This window comes from Pristiophorus japonicus, chromosome 1 (genome assembly GCF_044704955.1).
Source record: "Pristiophorus japonicus isolate sPriJap1 chromosome 1, sPriJap1.hap1, whole genome shotgun sequence".
NCBI classification, from domain to species: domain Eukaryota; kingdom Metazoa; phylum Chordata; class Chondrichthyes; family Pristiophoridae; genus Pristiophorus; species Pristiophorus japonicus.
In genome coordinates, this window is record NC_091977.1 from 99,584,717 (window position 1) to 99,608,661 (window position 23,945).

General features: G+C 43.6%; 1 protein-coding gene across 1 annotated transcript in view; it reads left to right on the top strand.

Moving 5' to 3' along the window:
* The first annotated feature begins 1,966 nt into the window (after nucleotides 1-1,966).
* Nucleotides 1,967-23,945, top strand: part of LOC139264812 (hippocampus abundant transcript 1 protein-like) — a 141,677-nt gene continuing 119,698 nt past the window's right edge. The window contains exon 1 of the mRNA XM_070881942.1: nucleotides 1,967-2,250. Within this exon, the coding sequence (XP_070738043.1) occupies nucleotides 2,032-2,250 (219 nt within the window). The 5' untranslated portion in view covers nucleotides 1,967-2,031. The remainder of the gene's footprint in view (nucleotides 2,251-23,945) is intronic.

The following is a 23,945-nucleotide window of genomic DNA, read 5'->3' on the forward strand; positions in this document are numbered from 1 at the left end:
CCTGGACCTGATGGCCTGCAACCTAGGGTCTTAAAAGAAGTGCCTGCAGAGATAGTGGAATTCATTGGTTGTAATCTACCAACATTCCCTGGATTCTGGAGAGGTCCCAGTGGATTGAAAAACCGCAAATGTAGCACCCCTATTTAAGAAAGGAGGGAGACAGAAAGCAGGAAACTATTGACTAGTTAGCCTACCATCTGTCATTGGGAAAAATGCTGGAGTCCATTATTAAGGGAAGTAATAACAGGTCATTTAGAAAATCAAAATGCAGTCATGCAGAGTCAGCATGGTTTTATGAAAGGGAAATCATGTTTGACAAATTTGCTGGAGTTCTTTGAGGATGTAACGAACATGTGGATAAAGGGGAATCAGTAGATGTGGTGCATTTGGATTTCTAGAAGGCATTCGATAAGGTGCTACATAAAAGGTTACTGCACAAGATAAGAGCTCACGGGGTTGGGGATAATAAATTAACATGGATAGAGGATTGGCTAACTAACAGAAAACAGAGAGTTGGGATAAATGGGTCATTTTCAGGTTGGCAAACTGTAACTAGTGGGGTGCCATAGGGATCTGTACTGGGGCCTCAACTATTTACAATTTGTATAAATGACTTGGATGAAGGGACCAAGTATAATGTAGCCAAATTTGCTGATGATACAAAGATAGGTGGGAAAGCAAGTTGTGAGGAGGACGCAAAGAATCTGCAAAGGGATATAGATATGCTAACTGAGTGGGCAAACATTTGGTAGATGGAATATAATGTGGGAAAATGTGAGGTTATCCACTTTGGTAGGAAAAATAAAAAAATTAATTATTATTTAAATGGGGAGAGATTACAAAATGCGGCAGTACAGAGGGATCTGAGGATCCTTGTGCATGAAACTCAAAATGTTAGTAGGTAGGTACAGCAATTAATTAGAAAAGCAAATGGAATGTTGGCCTTTATTGCAAGGGGGATGGAGTATAAAAGTAAGGAAGTCCTGCTACAACTGTACAGGGCGTTGGATGGGTCAAACCTGGAGTACTCCATACAGTCTCCTTATTTAAGGAGTGATGTACTTGCATTGGAGACAGTTCAGAGAAGGTTCACGAAGTTGATTCTTGAGAGGAAGGGGTTGTCATATGAAGAAAGGCTGAGCAGTTTGGGCCTATACTCATTGGAGTTTAGAAAAATGAGAGGTGATCTTATTGAAACGCATAAGATTCTGAGGGGCTTGAGAGGTTGGATGCAGAGAGGATGTTTCTTCTTGTGGGGAATCTAGAACTAGGGGGCATAATCTTAGAATACAGGGTCGTCCATTTAAAACAGAAATGAGGAAGAATTTCTTCTCTCAGAGGGTCGTGAACCTTTGGAATTCTCTACCCCAGAGAGTTGTGGAGGCTGGGTCATTTAATAATTTTAAGGTGGAGATAGATAGATTTTTTGAAGGATAAGAGAGTCAAGAGTTATGGGGAGAAGGCAGAGAAGTGGAGTTGAGGCCATGATCAGATCAGCCATGATCTTATTGAATGGCACAGCAGGCTCAAGGGGCCAGATGGCCTATTCCTGCTTCTATTTCGTATGTTCTTGTCTATTTTAGATTTTGCTAGCCGCTATTGGCAAATTAGATTAGCTCCAGAAATAATCTTTTCCATAGATCGTGGCGTGTATGAATGCCCAGTGATGCTATTTTGGCCTATGCAAATGCAGAGTGCGTTCCAATGACTGATGGAACTGCTTTGGCACTCTAGTGAGGAATGGATTTTGACAGTATCAGTGTCTATTTTTCAGAAACGCCTCAATGCGTGAGGAAGATATCTGCTAAACTTCAGAGGCAGTAGAGAAATCCTGTGACTTATTAAGATATTGAACAGGATGCATGGGGAAAAACATCGGAGTTTTTTTGTATTTGGCGCGAAGAGCCTCTGGTGGAATTTACGGCTCTCGCGTTGTTGGAACGTAGATCACGTGAGGGCGGTGGTGACCGAGCGAGGAATGTGGCGGATACAATGTAGCGAGCGGGAGCCGGGCTCAGCTTCCATCGCTCCATGACTGAGAGCGCAGGCCTCCCGATCTGCACACTCACCGGCACCGATAGCCCAGCCGCTCCTGCCAGCAGCCAGCCGCCTCATCCCGCACAGCAGGCGGAGGGGGATGAGCGCCTTGCAACCCGTGTAAAATGTGACAAGATGACACAGGAGAAAAAAAAGAGAGCGAGCCGCACCGTCATGCTGGCTAAAAAGATTATCATGAGGGATCCAAGTGCAGTAAGTAACCAATATTTCAATATTGCAAATTTTAACATTTTGAGATGTTTTCTAATTATACTGAAATAAAGACGAGTCTTGCTAATTCCCATATCTGGTGGATATAAATCTAGTAGCTGCAGTTTTAATCTTTCATAGTCGTTCAGAAAAAAAATCGTATGCCTTTTGCAACTATTAACGACTTTTTCATGGCTGACAGGTCGCAAAAATGTATTGCTTCAGTTTTCCCCACCCCCACAATTCGCTTCGGACTTCACTACTCCGAAAATTGGGAGATCGAAGTGTTTGCAGTGTTTTCTCCAAGTTTTAGCGGCTCGACACAATTTCATGTAATAGATTTTTTTTAAAGAAAATTTAATTCCGGTATTTTCTGGCTGGATGTTGAAAGATTGTACCAACATCCCAACGGCCATATATCTTTTTACTGCGTTAGGATTAACAGTGTAACAAAGAACTCATTTAAGGAATTTCATAATTCCACTCCGCTAGAGAAAAACAGGTCATATAGTTAATACTTTCAAAATACACCATATCCTCTTAAATTTAAAAAAACTGCCACCAAAATGTGTACAGTATTTGCATGGCAATTTTTTTATTGTAATATGCCAGTTTTTTTGAAAATGCTGAGACAAATGCAAGTAGATGACGTGCAAGATTAAATAAAAAGATACTACAAACCCTTTTTTTATAGTAGATACCCATAATTAAATAAAACTACATTATATTAACGGTATGTCGGTTCAAGAAACTGACCTATTTTAAGTCTACTGGACACCTTTGTGCTGTGGCCTCAGTTCCTTCAAGATTAGAAAGGTAAAATGTAGTTGAACATAAGTGAATCAAAGTTGGACGCCTTCCCCAACCCCCCTCTGATCGATGTGTTCACGAATTGGAATCTCCTAAACACGCATACGAAAATGCCGAGAGAACTGTACATTTGGGTCACTCTGTGACTTCAGATTGTTACAACTGTTGTCCTGTATAAATTTCCATGATTTCTGTGATTCGCTTTACAGAAGCTGAAAGTGTTGTAGGTGGCTTTCAGTCCTTGAGTAACTACCTTTTGTGTATCAAACATAGTGAATTTAAGAGATATGGGTTCACTTTACTCGCTGATGTCACAAATAACAGCGTAGCTCAAGGGGTGTGGTTTGTGAAACTGGAACAAAGAAGTTAAAGCAGACTAGGAGCAGAATTTGAAGATGTCTTTGTAAATACATGAGATTTTTTAAAAAGCAAGAAGTAGTAATTTCCCACTAACGGCTCCATTTAAATTGGGCTGTTTGTATGAATACAACTAGGGCCTTTTTTAATTGCAACTAAGATCTGTAATATTTGGAGAATTTTGTTTACAGCAAAGTAACCGCAACATAAAAATAGTGTGATTTGCTGGAAGCAGTAGCATAGATTAATTGCCATACCATGTGTTGCAATTTGTTGAATTATTTTTTAAACCTGCAGCAATGACTATATGCAAATTGTCACAAAGTTGTAACTTTGAGCATAGGGTTTAGTCAAAGGCAGTGCAACATTTTCAAAACAAGCAGACTTATTTTGTCATCTACTGTATTATTGAAATAGGGCATACATTATAAAAGATACAGGAGATTATCAAAAAATTAAATAATCTAATCTTTGGGTTCAGGCAGTTTGCCATCTGAACATCTCATTAGATTGTTGCCTTATAATTAACTCCAAAATGTGCATTATTCTCTCTCTCTTTGAAATTAGTACAACTGTGAGCAGAGCAAATACCTGGTCCACAATTTAATATATATTTCCATTGTTTGATTTTATTTTATAAAATACATTGCTTATTGCAATTGGGTAATATTCTAATCACTTCAAAACAAATTGCTATTATTGAATGCCAATAATTTGCATATTATAAGAACATAAGCAATAAAAACAAGAATAGTCCATACAGCCCCTCAAGCCTGCTCCGCCATTCAATAATATCATGGCTGATCTGATCATGGACTCAGCTCCACTTCTCCGCCCACTCCCCATTATCCCCTTATCGTTTAAGAAACTGTCTATTTCTGTCTTAAATTTATTCAATGTCCCAGCTTCCACAGCTCTCTGAGGCAGCGAATTCCACAGATTTACAACCCTCCTGAGAGAAGAAATTTCTCCTCATCTCTGATTTAAATGGGTGGCCCCTTATTCTAAGATCGTGCCCTCCAGTTCTAGTCTCCCCCGTTAGTGGAAACATCCTCTCTGCATCCACCTTGTCAAGCCCCCTCATAATCTTATGCGTTTCGATAAGATGACCCCTCATTCTTCTGAATTCCATGAGTAGAGGCCCAACCTACTCCACCTTTCCTCATAAGTCAACCCCCTCGTCCCCAGAATCAGCCTAGTGAACCTTCTCTGAACTGCCTCCAAAGCAAGTATATCCTTTCATATTGTCAACCCCAACCTAACTTTCAGTTGGGGAAATTCCCGCAGTGCAAAATGCTGCAGGATCTGAACTAATGCACAAAACAAATTCGCTTCTCAGAAATGCTCATGTAATTGGAGTTCAACAATGTTACTACCATGGTGTAACTTTTTATTAGGGTTATGCAATCAGGCATAATAGTAGTTGCTGCTGTAATAATATCCTTACTTGCTGTACTCAAAAGAATGGAGGATATTTGTAGGTATTGTAACTATTTTTTATATATAAAATAGTCATTTTTTGTGTCTCATTTTAGATTGAAGGAATGGAACATAATTGCTACCTAATATCTGTTTTGTGCACGCCTGGGTTATATATAGCATAGTGTGATGGCTGAAGTATCATATTTTACCCTAACAATGTGCCTTAACTCTACTGTGAGAACATTGGGCCAGAATTTGCAGTCAGTGTGACTGCATGGCCGCCTTTGAAATGGACAGCAAGCGCATGTGCTAAATCCTGAACTTGCGACTTGCTAGATGATCCGCACCGACGGGGAAATCCTAATTGCTGGTGCAGAATTGGGCTAATTGAACATTAACTGCCCAGCAGTTACGTATGAAAATTTTACGGCTGATGCAAACTGGTGCAGGCCTGAAAGTGGAGGAAAGGAAAAAAAAGACAAACCCTCATTAGTAGAGCCGTCCGGGATTTAATGTGCAGAAATATCTATGATCATAAATAAATGAGAGCTAGTTTACTGATTGGAGCACTGGTCCACATGATCCCAGGTACGCCTCCGCACACTGTGGGTCCATGGGCCATTATGCTGCCCTTTACTCCGCAGTGCCTGCCAGCAAGTGCTCGAAGAAGGGTCCCCATCAGGTAAGTGCGCATGCCGTTTGGATGTCGGTGGCGTTATGCAGCTGACTGCAAAATCCAGACCATAATAAATGCATTGGTGCGCCCTTTAATTTCCCATGCCAGCTGTCCCTGTGGTATTTATGACCTGGCTCCAGCCCTTTGGCAGCACCACTCTTGTTCCCCTGCAAGGAGGTAGATAAGAACAACCCAAGTTGTGTTCATTTCTTCCTCTTCTGAGCTGTCATTCACAACCTTCTCTCTCTGGCTCATCTGTGATCAGGAACTCGTGGGAGATTGTAAGCGTGAATCTGTGTCTTATTTCTGTGACACAGCTTGTTGGTGTACCATCATGTGCTGTTGCAAGCTCTCTCTTTTTATATCATCATCATCGGCAGTCCCTCGGAATCGAGGAAAACTTGCTTCCACTCCTGGAATGAGTTCTTTGGTGGCTGAACAGTCCAAAACGAGAGCCACAGACTCTCACAGGTGGGACAGATAGTCGTTGAGGGAAGGGGTGGGTGGGACTCGTTTGTCGCACGCTCTTTCTGCTGCCTGCGCTTGATTTCTGCTCCTGTTGAGACGCGAGGTGCTCAGCGCCCTCTCGGATGAACTTCCTCCACTTAGGGCAGCCTTGGGCCAAGGACTCCCAGGTGTCAGTGGGGATGTCGCACTTTATCATGGAGGCTTTGAGGGTGTCCTTGTAACATTTCCTCTGCCCACCTTTGGCTTGTTTGCTGTGAAGGAGCTCCAAATAGAGCGCTTGCTTTGGGAGACACGTGTTTGGCATGCAAACTATGTGGCCTGCCCAGCGGAGCTGATAGTGTGGTCAGCGCTTCAATGCTGGGGATGTTGGTCTGGACGAGGATGTTGATGTTGGTGCGTCTGTCCTCCCATGCGGAGACATCGTTGGTGATATTTCTCCAGTGACTTGAGGTGTCTGCTGTACATGGTCCATGTCTCTGAGCCATACAGGAGGGCGGGTATTACTACAGCCCTGTAGACGATGAGCTTGGTGGCAGTTTTGAAGGCCTGGTCTTCAAACACTCTTCCTGGCAGTTTTGAAGGCCTGGTCTTCAAACACTCTTCCTCAGGCGGCCGAAGGCTGCACTGGCGCACTGGAGGCGGTGTTGGATCTCGTCGTTGATGCCTGCTCTTGTTGATAGGAGGCTCCCGAGATATGGGAAGTGTTCCACGTTGTCCAGGACAGCGCCGTGGATCTTGATGACTGGGGGGGGCAGTGCTGTGCGCTGAGGACAGGCAGGTGGAGGACCATTGTCTTACGGATGTTTAGCGTAAGGCCCACGCTTTCGTACGTCTCAGTAAATATGTCGACTATGTCCTGGAGTTCAGCCTCTGTTTGTGCGCAGATGCAGGCGTCATCCGCGTACTGTAGCTCAACGACGGATGTTGGGTGGTCTTGGATCTGGCCTGGAGACGGCAAAGGTTGAACAGGTTCCCACTGGTTCTGTAGTTTAGTTCCACTCCAGCGGGTACCATATATCTTGTAATTAAATGTCCTGACATGTTTGCTATGACTCGTACTCAAACATTGCTGTCTGTTTTCGAAAGCAAGGAAATAAACAAAATATTTGGGATTGAATTTACAAAACTGCTGCCAGCAGCATGCCTTGCCTCCCGGGCGTGCATATTGGAAAGTTGTAGATGCATCCATAATTTTCCATCCATTACAAATAGTGGACAGAAATTCACAGGAAGCTGCCTGCAATATCATATGTGCTCCTGGTGAGTGAGATCCTGTTTGGAAGTGTGCATTTGTAAATTTGGCTTTTAATGCCATCCTAATCTCCAAGGTATCTAATTATAGCAAATACTGTCAGAATTGGTGAATTTTAAGGATCATCTTGAGTTGAGTGACTTTGAAAGAAAAGACAGCCCTGTGTAATTTTGCCTTCAAGTAATTTGTTTCTTGTGTTATCAAGTTGTGATTCAAAAAGCCTATGGTATTTCAATGTGAGTTTTCAAGCATGTACCCAAAATCTTTGGTGCAAATGAATTTTGGAAAATGTTGGCTTTTCACAGCTGCTTGGGACTATTTTGTGTTTAACTTTGACTGTTTTTACAATGTTACTTCATGGTTATTTAAGAAAATATCTTGTCATACTGCATTCAGTTCTGGGCACTGCACCTCAGAAGAATATATTGGTTTTGGAGGGGCTGCAGCACAGATTCACCAGAATACTGGGGCTAAAAGGGTTACATTTATGAGAACATGCTGCATTGACGAGACTTGCATTCCCTTGAGTATAGACGATTAAGGAGTGATCTAATTGAGAAGATGATGAAAGTATTTTATAGGGTAAATAGAGAGGAACCATTTCCTCTGGTGGTAGAGTCCAGAACAAGTGGCATAACCTTAAAATTAGAGCTAGACTGTTCAGGTGTGGTTTGGAAGTACTTCTTTATGCAAAAGATTGTAGAAGTCTGGACCTCTTTCCCCGCCCCCCCCCCCCCCCCCAAAAAAAAGCTAGTTCACTTGAAAATGTTTAAACTAAGATTAATAGGTTTTTGTTAGGCAAAGGTATTAAAGGATATGGACTCAAAGCAGGTAAATGAGGTTAAGATACAGATCAGCCACAATCTAATTTAATGGCGGAATAGGCTCGAGGAGCTGAAGACCTGTTCCTGAATAAATCTTTTATCAGTTCTTGTTTTGTAGCCAGTTCCCCCAAGTCGTCCTAGGTGACATATAGCAGAGGTTACATGTAAAGTGCCTCCTATGCTTTTTAATCAATGTGCCTCATTTCCAATATCAGTGGACTATGTCATATGTACCAGTGTGATATTTTGATGCCCAAACCAGTCATTCTTGTGGTCTATCCTGTATAATATTGTTGATAAATTACATTACAGGAAGGATGTGATTGCATTGGAGAGGGTGCAAAGGAGATTTATGAGGATGTTGCTAGGACTGGAAAACTTTAGCTTTGAAGAAATATTGGATAGGCTGGGATTGTTTTCCTTGGAATAGAGGAGGCTGAGGGGAGATTTAATTGAAGTGTATAAAATTATGAGGGGCCTCGATAGACTGGATAGGAAGGACCTATTTCCCTTAGCAGAGGGGTCAATAACCAGGGGTCATAGGCTTAAAGTAGTTGGTAGAAGGATTAGAGGGGAGATGAGGAAAAATATCTTCACCCAGAGGGTGGTAGGGGTCTGGTACACACTGTCTGAAAAGGTGGTAATGGCAAAAACCATTATCACATTTAAAAAGTACTTGGATGTGCACTTAAAGAGCTGTAATCTAGGCTGGGTAACTCTTTTTCGACTGGCACAGACACGATTGGACGAATTGTCTCGTGTCATAATTTTTCTATGATTCATTCTGGGCAGTTTTGCATGTCTATTAGGAGCTCAAACTCTAAATGTTCCTGAGAGTCACGTACGTTAGAATCCATTCCATTAAGCTAAGATGGATTGAAACCAATTGTGAAAAGACAGTTTCCTGATTTGTACACTGCCCAGTTACCCCTCAAAGTATTATCAGTGGTTATTCTTGAATGGTACAAAGTGGAAAAACTTTCAAAGTTTTAGGTTGATGATGCACAGTAAGGATAATAATACCTTCTGGTATTGCTTTGCTGGTTCAAAATGGTGCCTGTATGTATGTATGATATACCGCTTGTTTGAAATGTGACTGTGGAAAAGATAAGATAACATAATTAGCCGTTGTAATATGTTTATAGTGGACACCACTTGGTGAAAGCTGTTTATCAGGATAGTCAGGTAAAGCGGAAAAGTTGTATCTGCTCAAACCAAACATGTTGGCATGCATATACATTTCTGTGTGCCCAGACAAGAATCATCTTGAACAAACTACTTTGTGCATGGAAGTTCGTTGTATTAGATTGCAGTTATACTATCACTATTTTGCAAAATAACAATCATAATTCCAGAGTTGCATCCCATTCTGACTCTTGTGTTGTGAATTGCTCTACATAGAGGCTGTGCCTCACTACTTTGTTTTGATGTTGTGCACAGTGTGACCCTGATACAGTGCCAGGACAGGTTTGAAAAAGTTGCACCTTCTGGTCATTCTGTAAATTAAAGGAGATTTTTTTTTTTAACACTCCTTCCTTTCCTCTTTTTAAAAAAAAAATTAAAAATTTACAGACTGGGAGAAAAACAGATTTGCAGCATGCTGCATAAATTGAGCTTTGCTGGCTGCAAATTGTACTTTAGCACGACTGGTCCCCACAACCAAAATCCCCTCTTCAGGCCTCCCTATAATACCAATTTGCCTGTGTCTAGTTGCATACACTGACAGCTTGGTTTGCCTGGACCTGCTGGAAAAATCGGATCTCGATTATAGTTTCTGTCTCTGTTTTAAATTTGTTTCTGAATTTCTATACCCAAGGTGAGAAGTGTTATTGCTCAGGATTGAAACAGTTTGCATTTCCGATACCGAGTGTTGGTAACGAGCATTCTTGGGTCAAGTTGAAAAGTTCTACGTAGATAACGAGATCCAAAGTGCAGGAGCAGAGTTTAAAAACTGTAAAAAGGAAAAGTAGAAAATCAGGAAATGGTGATTAGATTGCGCAAAAATTGGATTCTTGAAAGAATTTAGGAGAAAGGAAAAACTGAGTTCTACAATCTTAAGATTGAATTATAGTAGGATAGTCATCAGTGACATTTGACATCTTCAACACAAGTGCATCAAAGAAGAGTAAATAAAATAGTACTCTGCCCAACAGTCAACCCAGCCTCAGAAGCACACCCTCTACACCACTGATATTATTCCATTCCCATGCCATCGACCTGTGGGCCTAGATGGAGCCGGTTGTTAATTAGTACCAAATTAACAACAGTTTGGTGCTACTGTTCCTTGCTCTTTCAGATCGGCGCTGTTCAAATTTGCTTCATATTTTCATATCCTTTATAGCTCGCAGATAGAGGAGACATTTATTCCATCAGTCTAGTCTGTACGATCCAGGTTGCAGATGTGAAAGAAGGCAAGTGCCCTACCACTGCAGCAACTTGCCAAGCTTACTTTCACATCACCTCCTAGCCCTACAACCTCTCCCACTGAGATAGACAAGTGTAACAATATCATGGGAACAGCAATGTCTCCAAATCACACCTCATCCTGACTGGAACATATATCACTGTTCCTTCTTTACTGTTGGATTAAAATCTTGGCATTCTCTGCTTAACACCATATGAGAGCATCAGTATCACAAGAACTGCAGTGATTCAAAAAGAAGGCCCACACTCTCCAGGCAATTACGGATGGGCAATAATTGCAGACTTGCCAATGTTGCCACAATCCTGTGAACAATTTTAAAAAAATGACCGCTGGTTATCTGTGGACAAATTTTCCACGTGCCGTGTCACTTGTATTGTGTACTTAAATATCTGTGTACTGGTCAGTGAATTGGACATATTTAAATTGTGACATCAGGGCACCCTTGTGACCGGAACTAGATTTTCATATATTTCTCACATGCTGCTTCAATCTCTTTGAAGACAGGCCAAACAAACACTTGGTGAGACAAAGCTTGATACAATTGGATAATCAGCTTTATTTCACAGTAACGTGAACATACAGAGCAACTGTTATAGTCGGACTCACCTAATTAAATCAGTATAACTTATCGTCGTAAAACAGTACAAAGTAAAGAACATGCCATAATTCCACATATCACTGGGTTGCCTTACTTGCCTTCTCACTACCCTCCAGCAAGTCTAATCTCTTTGTCTCAATAAAAGTCCTCGTAGCTTTCTCTTTAAAACTTGCCTGTGCCTCTGTTTTATCTTCCTCTGTTCACAACTGGAAAGGGATCAAAGACCTTCCAATATAAACCAGACTGAGGTGTTCAGCAATACATTGTGATTATTTAGTTGTCAAAGTGCTTTTTTTTTTTGCTTGTGAGAACACAGTTTACTTTCAAAACCCTAAAGTAACTTTTTTTTCCAAATACTTACTGTGGAAAAAGTCAAAAAATCCTGAAATGTGATAGCTGCACCTATTTTTGCAGCAGTATCTACAAGCTGTGGATAGACACTTTTTAAAATTATTTATTCAAGGGTTGTGGGTGTTGCTGGCAAGGCCAGCATTAATTGCCCAAACCTAATTGTCCTTGAGAAGGTGGTGGTGAGCCACCTTGTTGAACCGCTTCAGTCTATGTTGTGAAGGTACTCCCATAGTGCTCTTACGGTGGGAGCTCCAGGATTTTGAACCAGCAATGATGAAGGAATGATACGTTTCCAAGTCAGGATGTCTTGGAGAGGAAATTGGAGGTGCTGGTGTTCCTATGTGCCTCCTGCCCCTGTCTATCTAGGTCGTAGTGGTCGAAGGTTTTTAAAATGACTGAACTGAACTGGCAGCAAACTTGCGGAACCTTCTGTCACCAAGGGCTGAAACAACAATGTTCGAGATTATGTCGCTGAGGTCCTGGCAAGGTGGATGGGAGCATTCACATCATTCAATAATTTTTGGCAAGCACTTAATTAATAATGTCAAATGCGATGTCTGACACACTCCTTCACTCGAAGGTTAAACTCAATAGTCCATGATGAGGGACCATTGATACATTGTGTAATGTTCAGACAAAAGGACAAAACACTAAACGGTGATTTTCTCCGATGCTGGCCTCCCATCCTCCGCCCTCCATAACATTCAGATCATCCAAAAGTTTTGCTGCCCATATCTTGTCCCAGTCCCTCAATGCCTTAATTTAAAAAAAAATCATTCATGTCTTTAAATCTCCGTCTGGCCTCAACCCCTCCCACCCCATCTCTTCCAGCCCTACAACTCCCAAGCCCCAAACTCTCTTATTTCACTGGATATGACCGCTTGTGCATCCTTCCCTCCCTTTACACTAATGTTAGTCACTATGACTTCCGCTACCTAGGTCCCACTTTAGAATTCCCTTCGTAATCTTGCATGACTGCTATTTTTTTGTTTGTACTGTCCATCCTTGCTTTAATTTTATCTTTTTCTATCTCCTATCTCAAAGGTAACATTTAATAACTGGTCTATTGGACCACACCTAGATGTAGTCTATATCACTGGAAAAAGAAGAAAAATACAAATGTTAGTAATCTGAAACAAAATTAGAAAATACAGATCCATTGACTTCTGTAAAGAGATAAGGCAAGTTAATGTTTCCAGTATAACTTCTGGTCAGAACTGAAAATGAAGGGTGTGCAGGGTCACCCAAAATGTAGACCGATCTCTTTTTTTTTTCTCCCCTCTACTGATGTTAATAGATTTCACCTTCTGGCTCCACATGGTCTACATTTTTGTGGACGGCTCATCAACATACAGAACACCGATTTAATTTTCTTCCATGTGGCTGACTTGATGAATTCCTCTCCAGAGCGTTATCGCTGCAATGAGTAAGAATCAGCAAGGGAGCTTTACTGCTGTTGGGAATCTTCTCGCTGCTGGCTCAGAGTGAAATTGATTCAGCTGCCTCGGTCCCAGTCTCAAGGCTGTGCTTAGTTAAGGGAATGGAAGTGAAACAAGACCTGAGGAGGGGAGACTGACATCTTTAATTACTGGACTGCTTTTAAAAAAAAAAACGTTGCAACATCCTTTAAACATGTATCCAGATGGAAAGTATCGTAGTTTCCCAATATGGGCCATTTTGAAAATATATTGCACTGAAGTGTCAGCCTATATTATGTGCTGAAGTCATGAAGTGAGGCTGAGATCCCTGACCTGACTCCGCTGAGACCAGTGAACCAAGGGGTGGACTAGCTGAAGTGCTCTTGCAGAGAATCGCAACAGGTATGATGGGCCGAATGACCCCCTGTACTGTAACCATTCTAAGGCTGTCATTTTGAAATTATTAGGAACTTAATTCACCTAACATCTTTGGATTGTTATGAAAGTGACATTATCTGTTTTGAATTCGCGAAATATTCCAGGATGGGGTTTTAGGGGAATGTATTGTATGTTCTATGTCAGTGTAGGAAATAGCAAAAGAAGGGAAAACATTTAAAGTAAATTCTTTTTTCTTATCCTATTGACCAAGATTTCATTTGATCAGGTCACGTTCGGTTTGGCTTGAATTTAATCTGTTAAACAGAACATAACTTGGCAGGCAAAGTTGTCCTGGAAGTTGTATTGAAATGTAAATGACTTTAGATTTTCTGATCTGTTACACTGTAAAATTGCATTGTTCCATCAAATGTAGTTTATTTAAGTAATTTAATATTTGTCCTTTCAGCGCAATAGTGTCGAGTAAGATTATTAAGTCATCATCATAGGCAGTCCCTTGAAATCGAGAAAGACTTGCTTCTACTCCAAAAATGAGGTTTCAGGTGACTGCAATCCAATATGGGAATTACAGTCTCTGTCACAGGTGAGACAGACAGTCGTTGAAGGAAAGGGTGGATGGAGAATCAGGTTTGCCACACGCTCCTTCCGCTGCCTGCGCTTGTCCTCCACATGCTCTCGGCGACGAGACTCGAGGTGCTCTATGCCCTCCCGGATACTCTTCCTCCGCTTAGGGCGGTCTTGTGCCAGGGATTCCCAGGTGCCGGTGGGGATGTTGCACTTTATTAAAGAGGCTTTAAGGGTGTCCTTGAAACATTTCCTCTGCCCATCTAGGGCTCACTTGCCATGTAGGAGTTCCGAATAGAACGCTTGCTTTGGGAGTCTCGTGTCGGGCATGCAGACGATGTGGCCCGCCCAATGGAGCTGGTCAAGTGTGGTCAGTGCTTCGATGCTGGGAATGTTGGCCTGATCGAGAACGTTGGTGCGTCTATCCAATGTTGGACTGGCAACTATGTATTCCTCCACTCAGGAATAAGAACTGTACTATATGATGCTGTTGGGAAATAATGTACTGGATTGTTCGATGTTTACTAACATACAATTGATGGCATTTATAATGGTGCATTTCATGACCTCAGGAGATCCCAAACACAAAATTATAATTGATGGCAGGATTTGTGTGCTTATTCAGTGTAAAACCACAATTTGTAATATCTGCTTAATGACCAGACCTGGTAATAATGCATTTGCCATTATGTTTCAAACTGGGGTCCTTGGAGTCTCTGGTGTATGCAAAGGGTCCACAAGGTCATACTATTTAGAAACATAGAAAATAGGTGCAGGAGTAGGCCATTCGGCCCTTCGAGCCTGCACCACCATTCAATAAGATCATGGCTGATCATTCCCTCTACCCCTTTTCTGCTTTCTCTCCATACCCCTTGATCCCTTTAGCCGTAAGGGCCATATCTAACTCCCTCTTGAATATATCCAATGAACTGGCATCAACAACTCTCTGCGGCAGGGAATTCCACAGGTTAACAACTCTCTGAATGAAGAAATTTCTCCTCATCTCAGTCCTAAATGGCCTACCCCTTATTCTAAGACTGTGTCCCCTGGTTCTGGACTTCCCCAACAACGGGAACATTCTTCCCGCATCTAACCTGTCCAGTCCCGTTAGAATCTTATATGTTTCTATGAAATCCCCTCTCATCCTTCTAAACTCCAATGTATAAAGGCCCAGTTGATCCAGTCTCTCCTCATATGTCAGCCCTGCCATCCCGGGAATCAGTCTGGTGAACCTTCGCTGCACACCCTCAATAGCAAGAACGTCCTTCCTCAGATTAGGAGACCAAAACTGAACACAATATTCCAGGTGAGGTCTCACCAAGGCCCTGTACAACTGCAGTAAGACCTCCCTGCTCCTATACTCAAATCCCCTAGCTATGAAGGCCAACATACCATTCGCCGCCTTCACTGCCTGCTGTACCTGCATGCCAACTTTCAATGACTGATGCACCATGACACCCAGGTCTCGTTGCACCTCCCCTTTTCCTAATCTGCCGCCATTCAGATAATATTCTGTCTTCGAGTTTTTGCCCCCGAAGTGGATAACCTCACATTTATCCACTTTATACTGCATCTCGCCTAACCTGTCCAAGTCACCCTGCAGCCTCCTAGCATCCCCCTCACAGCTCACACCGCCACCCAGTTTAGTGTCATCTGCAAACTTGGAGATATTACACTCAATTCCTTCATCCAAATCATTGATGTATATTGTAAAGAGCTGGGGTCCCAGCACTGAGCCCTGCGGCACTCCACTAGTCACTGCCTGACATTCTGAAAAGGACCCGTTTATCCCGACTCTCTGCTTCCTGTCTGCCAACCAGTTCTCTATCCACGTCAGGACATTACCCCCAATACCATGTGCTTTGATTTTTCACACCAATCTCTTGTGTGGGACCTTGTCAAAAGCCTTTTGAAAGTCCAAATACACCACATCCAGTGGTTCTGTCTGTTCATCAAATTTCTGTGTTTCCTGACTTATCAGCACATTATTTCGGTGGGGGGGGGGGGGGGGGGTAGAAATGTTTTCCCTTTTGAATAGCAGATACTTTCTTTTGGAAGTTAAGACGAGCTACTGGGAGCGGTTGCAAGGGATCCCCCCACAAAAGTTTGATAACTGCTGATGTAAACCGAGCTGACATTAATTAATAGATTTTCCTGAGTATGAAGACTGTTTCTTGATTTTGAGTAACTTATTTTGACTGTCGACTATCCTACATCACAAGATCAAATGAATATCCAGAACTTAGTAGAAAAATGTGGGAAGTTCATATTCTTTAAAGATAGGAGATAGAGATGAGACAGTATTCTTAATAGTGTCAGCTGTGGCGCAGTGGGCAGCACATTCGCCTCTGAGTCAGAAGGTTGTGGGTTCAAGTTCCACTCCAGGGACTTGAGCTCAAAAAAAAATCTATGCTGACACTCCAGTGCAGTGCTGAGGGAATGCTGCACTGTCGGAGATGCCGTCTTTCAGATGAGATGTTAAACTGAGGCCTGCTCTCAAATGGGCGCAAAAGATCCCATGGCACTATTTTGAAGAAGAGCAGGGGAGCTAATCCTGGTGTCCTGGCCAATATTTGTTTTTCAATCAACATAACAAAAAAACAGATTATCTGATCATGATCACATTGCTGTTCGTGGGAGCTTGCTTGTGCGCAAATTGGCTGCCGCGTTTCCTACATTACATCAATGACCACACCACAAAAGTACTTCATTGGCTGTAAAGTGCTTTGAGACATCGTGAAAGGTGCTGTATAAATGATTTACTAACTTGGTTTACTTATTTATCTTGGTGTGGCTGGTTCGTTTAGGAATCGCCACAATTGTTAAGTCTTGGGTATTATTTACAGCTAGATAAGTCAAAAGATTTAAATTAGGGGGAATTTTAAAGCGCATCAAGTAGAAAACCAGGATTCTGGCACAGAACGTCATCCTGCAAAAGAGATTTTTTTTTAAATTAACTGCTCGTACTAATTGCACTGTGTAGAGGAGCAAAGGGATGCAGGTGTACACATGCACAAATAATTAAAAGTCGCAATGCAAGTTAACAAGGCCATAAAATGCAAACGAAACACTGGGGCTCATTTCTAGAGGAATAGAATTGAAAAGCAGGGAAGTTATGTTAAACATGTATAGAACCTTGATTAGACCACACTTAGTGTTCTTGTCTCCATATTACTAAAGGATATAGGGGCACTGGAGAGGGTGCAAAGAATATTTACAAGGATGATACCAGAACTGAGAGGTTATAACTACCAGGAAAGATTGAACAGGCTGGGGTGCTTGTCTCTAGAAAAAAAGGCGGCTGAGGGGTGACCTAATAGAGGCCTTTAAAACCATGAAGGGGTTTGATAGGATAGATGTAGAGATGATGGGGCCAAGTTTTTTTGGAGCAAATGGTTTAGAATGGAGTATCTTAGAAATTGCAATTCTCGGCATTTAGTTTGCTCCAGTTCCACTCAGTTAGAACAGTTTCACTTTGGAACAGAATTTTTTTTTCAAAAGGGGGCGTGTCCGGCCACTTACGCCTGTTTTGAAAGTTTAGGCAGTGAAAACTTACTCCAGACTAACTTAGAATGGAGTAAGTGAAGATTTTTGTACGCTCAAAAACCTTGCCTACACTTTACAAATCAGGCGTAGGTTACAAATTAGGCATAGGGAACGAGGGGGGGGGGGGGGGAAAGGGAAGTAATTAAATTCTACAATCATTCAACAGTCATACTTATACAAATAAAAATCCAATCTGAATAAAATTTTATAAACAAAGCAAAGATTAAATATTCCATGTTCCTACCTGTGTGAAGCAGCAGCAGCCTTCGAGCTGCGGTGCTTCAGGCAGGCCTTCCATGTTGGAGACAGGGGTGGTGTCAGTGTCTCGACGGCAGCCCAACAGCGGCAGCAAGCAACCTTCGAGCTGCGGTGCTTCAGGCAGGCCTTCCTTCCATCAGTGGCTGGACGGCAGCCGAAGAAACAACAAGCAGCCTTCGAGCTGCGAAGGGGACTGAGGCCATTTGGCCACGGGATAGGGGCATCGTCAGTGACTGGACGGCAGCCAAAGACACAGCAATCAAGCAGCCTTCGAGCTGCAAGGGAGATTGAGGCCAGGGACAGGGAGAGGCAGCCAAAGAAGACACTTTTAAACTTAAATTTGCAGAATGGGTGCTGCATTGTCAACACCACGTATTATGCAATGATTCAACATCAATTCACTGCATAGGAGAGAATTGATTAGAGCTCACCGCACCAGGAATGTCATAGCCTGTAGGTTGATGGGCAGGAGACCTTACCTACGTCGACAATATCGAGCCAGGCGCTCGTACCTGGATATGAGCGAGGCTGATTGTGTCAAAAGGCTGAGTTTCCGCAGAGAAGTTGTCGCTGAGATCTGTGATATGCTGAGAGCAGATTTGCAGCCCAGAAGCAGAACGCCAACTGCCCTGTCTGTTGCAGTGAAGGTAACAGCTGCACTTTCTTTCTATGCCTTGGGATCGTTTCAGGCTACAACTGGAGATGTGTGTGCCATCTCTCAACGTGCAGTACATGGCTGCATTTACCAGGTCACGGCTGCACTGTATGCGTGAAGGAATTACTTCATCAATTTCCCAATGACCGCACAAGCGATCCATGAGAGGGCTGTGGGCTTCTTCAGGATTGCCGGCTTCCCAAAGGTACAGGGCTGCATTGATTGTACCCACGTAGCCTTGCAAGCACCTGTGGAGGATTCTGAGCAGTGCAGGAATAGGAAAGGCTTCCACTCTATCAACGTGCAGCTCATGTGTGACGACAAGCAGTGCATCATGTCAGTCGATGCGAGATACCCTGGCAGCACCCACGATGCGTTCATCCTACGCGACAGCGTTCTATCTGACATGTTTGAGCAGCAGCCAGAAGGGCAGAGCTGGCTACTGGGAGACCAAAGGGTACGGCCTGACCACCTGGCTCATGACGCCCCTACGCGTGACACGGACAGAAGCTGACCGTCAATACAACATGGCGCATATTGCGATGCGCAGCATCATTGAGAGGACCATTGGCCCATTGAAACAGCGATTCCGATGCCTGGACCGTTCTGGAGGACACTTGCTATACTCTCCTCAGATTGTCGGTCACTTCACTGTTGTGTGCTGCATGCTTCATAACTTAGCCATCATGAGGCAGCAGGAGCTGGTAGTAGAACCAGAAGACCTATGTGAGGGTCCAGTGTATGATGATGATATAGAACAGCAGGATGTGGATGATGACGACTATCAGGAAAGTATGCAAGAGCTTGATGCCGGAGCACGAGGTCGGAGGAGGGCCTTCCATCGTGCCCCTTTAACGATTGCTCGAGCCCTGCGCCAGCAGCTCATCCGTGAACGCTTCAACTACTGATGCCTGAGGGCTCTGCGAACACTTTTGCGCATGGACATGTTTATTCTTTGGAGTTGTTCCTACGTTGTGTTGTTAATGAAACATGAAACAGTTTTAATGAAAAAATATTTTATTGAAAAGCTAACGTCACTAATAAAATATTTGTTGCATCAAACTATACTTTTAATATGACTCTTGAAGATCACTTAAAGACTTGTAAGATCACTTATAAACTTGTAAAGTTACAAAACAATCTCAATGTGAAAAATCTTACAATCTTAAGATCACTTAAACTTCAAGATCACTTTTTAGATGCAAAATTAAATAAGTTTCAGAATGTGAGCGCATTTACACTATAAGATCACTGAAAAACCCTGAGATCACTTATAAGTTGTAAAGTTACAAAACTTACAAAACAATTTCAATTTGAAAAACGCTACTACAGTTACATCAAGAACAAAAGCAGCAAAGAAAAGCTGTAACCATCTCTCATCCACATCTCCGTGAATGTTCACTTCTTCATGGGGGTGTCATTTGATTGGCCGGGCTGTGTGCCCTTATTGCAGCAGCTATCTCCATGAGGGCCTGTGCCGTCGATTGCACTCCTTCGGACATTCCCTCCCTAATTTCCCGTGTCATTACTGCTATTTCTCCCGTCAGGACCGCCACCTCTTCACCCACTGCACTGACGCTACCGATGAGTGATCGGGTAAGCTCATTAGTCTCCATACCCAATGCCACAACCTGAGCCGCATTTGTTGCATGCTGCATCTCGGGAGAGCGTGTCTCCAATAATCTCCTCCTGCCTGTGTCTGCCTCCTGGCACCACTACACTGGGAGGCGTGGGCTGGGACAATGGGACGCTCTGTGTTGCAGACGGCAGTACTAGAGAGAGAGGCTCGGGCTGGGATGCTGTGTGAATGGGTGTAAACTGCTCCATGATATCACCAGCAGCACTGGGACCCGCAACATCGGAATCAAAACCATGGAAGGTAGAACCAAAACCTATGCTAGGGGTTGAAACTCTGATGCCCCTTGATAGGGGCTCATAAACATTAATTTGGAAGCTCTCCCCTGCAGACATTTCAGTCATCGCTGCCATCATCCAGTCTGGTTCGTCCGCATTTGGTTGTACTGGTTCTTGTTCTGGATCCTCAGAGTTGGCAGCAGCAGCAGCATCATCATCATCATCATCATCATCCTGTTCTGCAAAATACATCAGAACAGTCAAATGTTTAACAGCAAGGGAGGGGACAGGATGGGTGGCATGAGTACTCTCTCATAGCAGGCTAGGCAGCAGATTGATTTGAAGGGTCACGATGCATTTTCAGGACTTGCCCTCTTCCTCGTGTGCGGGCCCAGCTTGTGCTGTACTGATTGCTTTTCTCCATGTCCGACTCATCATAGCAGCTACCCTCTGTTCCAAGGGTGTTCGTGGAAGCAGATTGGGCGTGCCCCCTCCTGTTCGAGTTGCTTCCCTTTTGTTGTGGGCCAATTTCTTCTGCAAAGAGTAAAATATAACTTTTTACAGAGTGCGTCTTTCTGCAGGGTGGGACATACAGATAGTCACATTACAATTACATAAAAAAATGAAAATATTACTTACACTAACTACTTGACCAAGATTGTACCATTTCTTTTTATACTGGCCTCCGGATCTCATGGTATGCACCACTGCGCAGTAATCTTCTGCAAATTGGTTCCAGCATTTCTTCTTTTGGTGGCACTTTTATGCGGCTTCTGTTGCTGGTATCTAGCTCCTGCCATCTCTGCTCAATGACATTGACTAATATCTCCACTTCCTCATGCAAAAAATTCTTTGTTCTTGGTGGACGTTGATTCATTGCAAAGTTGAATTGACACTCTTATTTCTCAAAACACACAGTCCTTAATTTGCATGCACCAATGCAGCACCTGTTCTGCAAGTTTAGCAGTGAAAAGCTGCACTCACTGATTTCAGCAGGTGATTTATTCAACAGTGCTGCTAAAAGCACTCCTTCACACACAAAAAAAATCACTAAAATTAAATCACCAGCCTTTCCAGGGGTCCACGAGACAAATCTTCACTTCCTCGCGTCCCTTTAAAAATGGCCGAGTGCCAATGTTTATTTCCCACTGCGCGTGCCGCACGCTCCAACGCGCACGCGCAGGGTTGCCGGTGTGACATTGCCTTATTTAAATGAGGCCCACCCCCCACTGCTTGTAGAATCGGCGCGAGTGTCTGGCTCCACCCCCCCGCTGTTCTCTGTGTGCCGCGCCAAGCTGCTGAAGACCTGCGAGGAGCCAGAGAATATCGGAGTTTTTTTCGGCGCACTTTTGAGCGCGAAAGACTGGCGTCCAGCTCGGGGCTGCGCCATTTTAAGGAAGGCCGAAACTTGAGCCCGATGTTTCCACTTGTAGCGGAAACTAGGGGCCATAAGTATAAGTTGGTCACGAATAAATCCAGTTCAAAATTCAGAAGAAACTTCTTTATTTCTATTTAGAATGTGGATCTTGCTACCACATGGGGTAGTTGAAGCGAATAGCATAGATGCATTTAAGGGGAAGCTATATAAATACGAGGTAGAAAGGAATAGAAGAATATTCAGATAGGGTTAGATTAAGTAGGATTGGAGGAGGCTGGTGTGGAGTATAAACGCTGGCATGGACCAGTTGGGCCAAATGACCTGTTTCTGTGCTGTAAATTCTATGGGCTCGAAATTCATCTACCTACCGTCACTCCGTAGCACCATGAAATGGTGATAAAATGGCAGCAGTCGCTCTTTCCCCAGCTAGTGGTGGGTTCTGCGGCGGCTGCCATTTTCCCCTCTCCCTTTGCATTGCTGATAACTGGCAGCACTCTGGAAACAAAAGTGGCGGTGTGGTGACTTCAATCAGCGTGCAACGTCAACTTAACGTCACCACTCCGAACTTCGATCCCGGCGCTGAATTCATGCATGCAGGCTGACTGTGGCGATGCCAGCACCTCTTAAATGGACATACACATCTTTCAGGTAAGTTTGGATTTAAGCTATTGGACTGTTTATTTTGATTTTATTGAAGTAGTGACTTGCTGCAATAGATACTAAAAGTTTTTTTTAAGTGTGTAGGGAGTGCTGCTGGATGCTTGTAAGGCCTCGGATGGTAAATGAAAGACAAAAAATGCTGCAAGTACACAGCAGGTTAGGCAACATCCGTGGTGAGAGAAACAGAGCTCACATCTCGGGTTGAGATGCTGCCTGGAAATGCTGAGTATTTCCAGCATTTTATGCTGTCATTTCAGATTCACAGCATTCGCTCACTGAAGGAAGACCCAGAAGAGGAAGAAGTCGAGGAGGAATCAGGATGCAACCCAGACGGCCCCTTTCTGGCCAGGATATCTGAGATGGAATCATCTGCCAGCGGTAGAAGGGACCACATCCCCCAGTTCCCCTTTCCACATTTGTCCCACACTTTTCCTTCTCTCTCTTACCACCACAGTGTCATCTTGGCCACCATGCTGAAATAAAAGCCTCTACAAAGCAAACCTTCTAATCCAATTTTATAGATCTATCCATCCAATATCACATGAAGAAATCAACTTATCACTCTCAAAACAGTCACCTAAGAGAATGTGTATGTGTGCCTTGCCTATCCTACGGATGTCATGCAGTGCTACCCCAGTGGCTGCAGCAACTGCAAATGGCCTTGCTGATCGACCTTGAGGAGCTGGTGGCTGGGAGTGATGAAGCAAGTGACGTTTCTTTTTCTTTTTATCTTTTTTTTTCTTTGCCTTCGCTCTCTATCAACCACTGGCTCAGCAGGCTGCATTTTTGGGTGTGTGGAATGAGGAAGGCACAAGCGTGGAGTTGCGATGGCGGGAAAGTAAGAGGTGCATGCCAGAAGGAGGATAACCTATGAGGATACCAGCATCTTGTATCCTTTCAGCCCTGCTGCTGGCCAAGGGCTCAGCCATGTCCCTGCCAAGAATGGCCTGTAATGTCTCCTTCAAGGGGGTGAGGTGAGGCTAGGAATGGGAAATGTGCCTAGTCTTTGGTGCAGTTTGAATGATTGGAGGTGGGGGTTGTGCATTGAGCAGTGTGTGAGGCAAGTGGTAGTGTTGATAGGAGACGGTGTTTGAAGATGCATTCAATGACCTTGACCACTGTCTGAGGTCATGAAGCTTCTTTGGGCAATGGAATCAGGTGGTGGAGGCGACACTGCTGGAAGAGACGGCCTCAATGATGTAGCTCCACTTCCTCCTGGCCCCTGTAGGTAGACGACCTATGTTGACCTCCTGCACAAAACTAGAGTGTTGTATGCGAGACCCTGAGTGAACCTTCCCTGGCTTGTTGAGCCATTTCTGTTACTGCTGAACAAGTTTTCCTATTTCTTGAAGTTTGGAAGGGAATTCAGCTTTAGACATAGAAACATAGAAAATAGGAGCAGTAGTAGGCCATTCGGACCTTCGAGCCTGCACCGCCATTCAATATGATCATGGCTGATCCTCTATCTCAACACCATATTCCCGCTTTTTCCCCATACACCTTGATGCCTTTTGTGTCTTTGGGCCCAAGTTTCGGGCCGTGCCTAGAACGGCGCAGCCCCGACCTGGACGCCCGTTTTTCGCGCCACAAAGTGCGCCTAAAAAAAATTAGATTCACCGGCTCCCTGCTGGTCCTCTGGATCCGGGCGTGGCGCAGCAGGAGCTGTAGGGGGCGGAGCTAGGTCCCTGCGCTGAAAACCGTGCCGGGACCTCTGCACATGCGCGCTACAGTGGGCACGCATGTGCACTAGCTCCAGGCGCCCAAAACTGTGTGGGAGGGGCCCGAA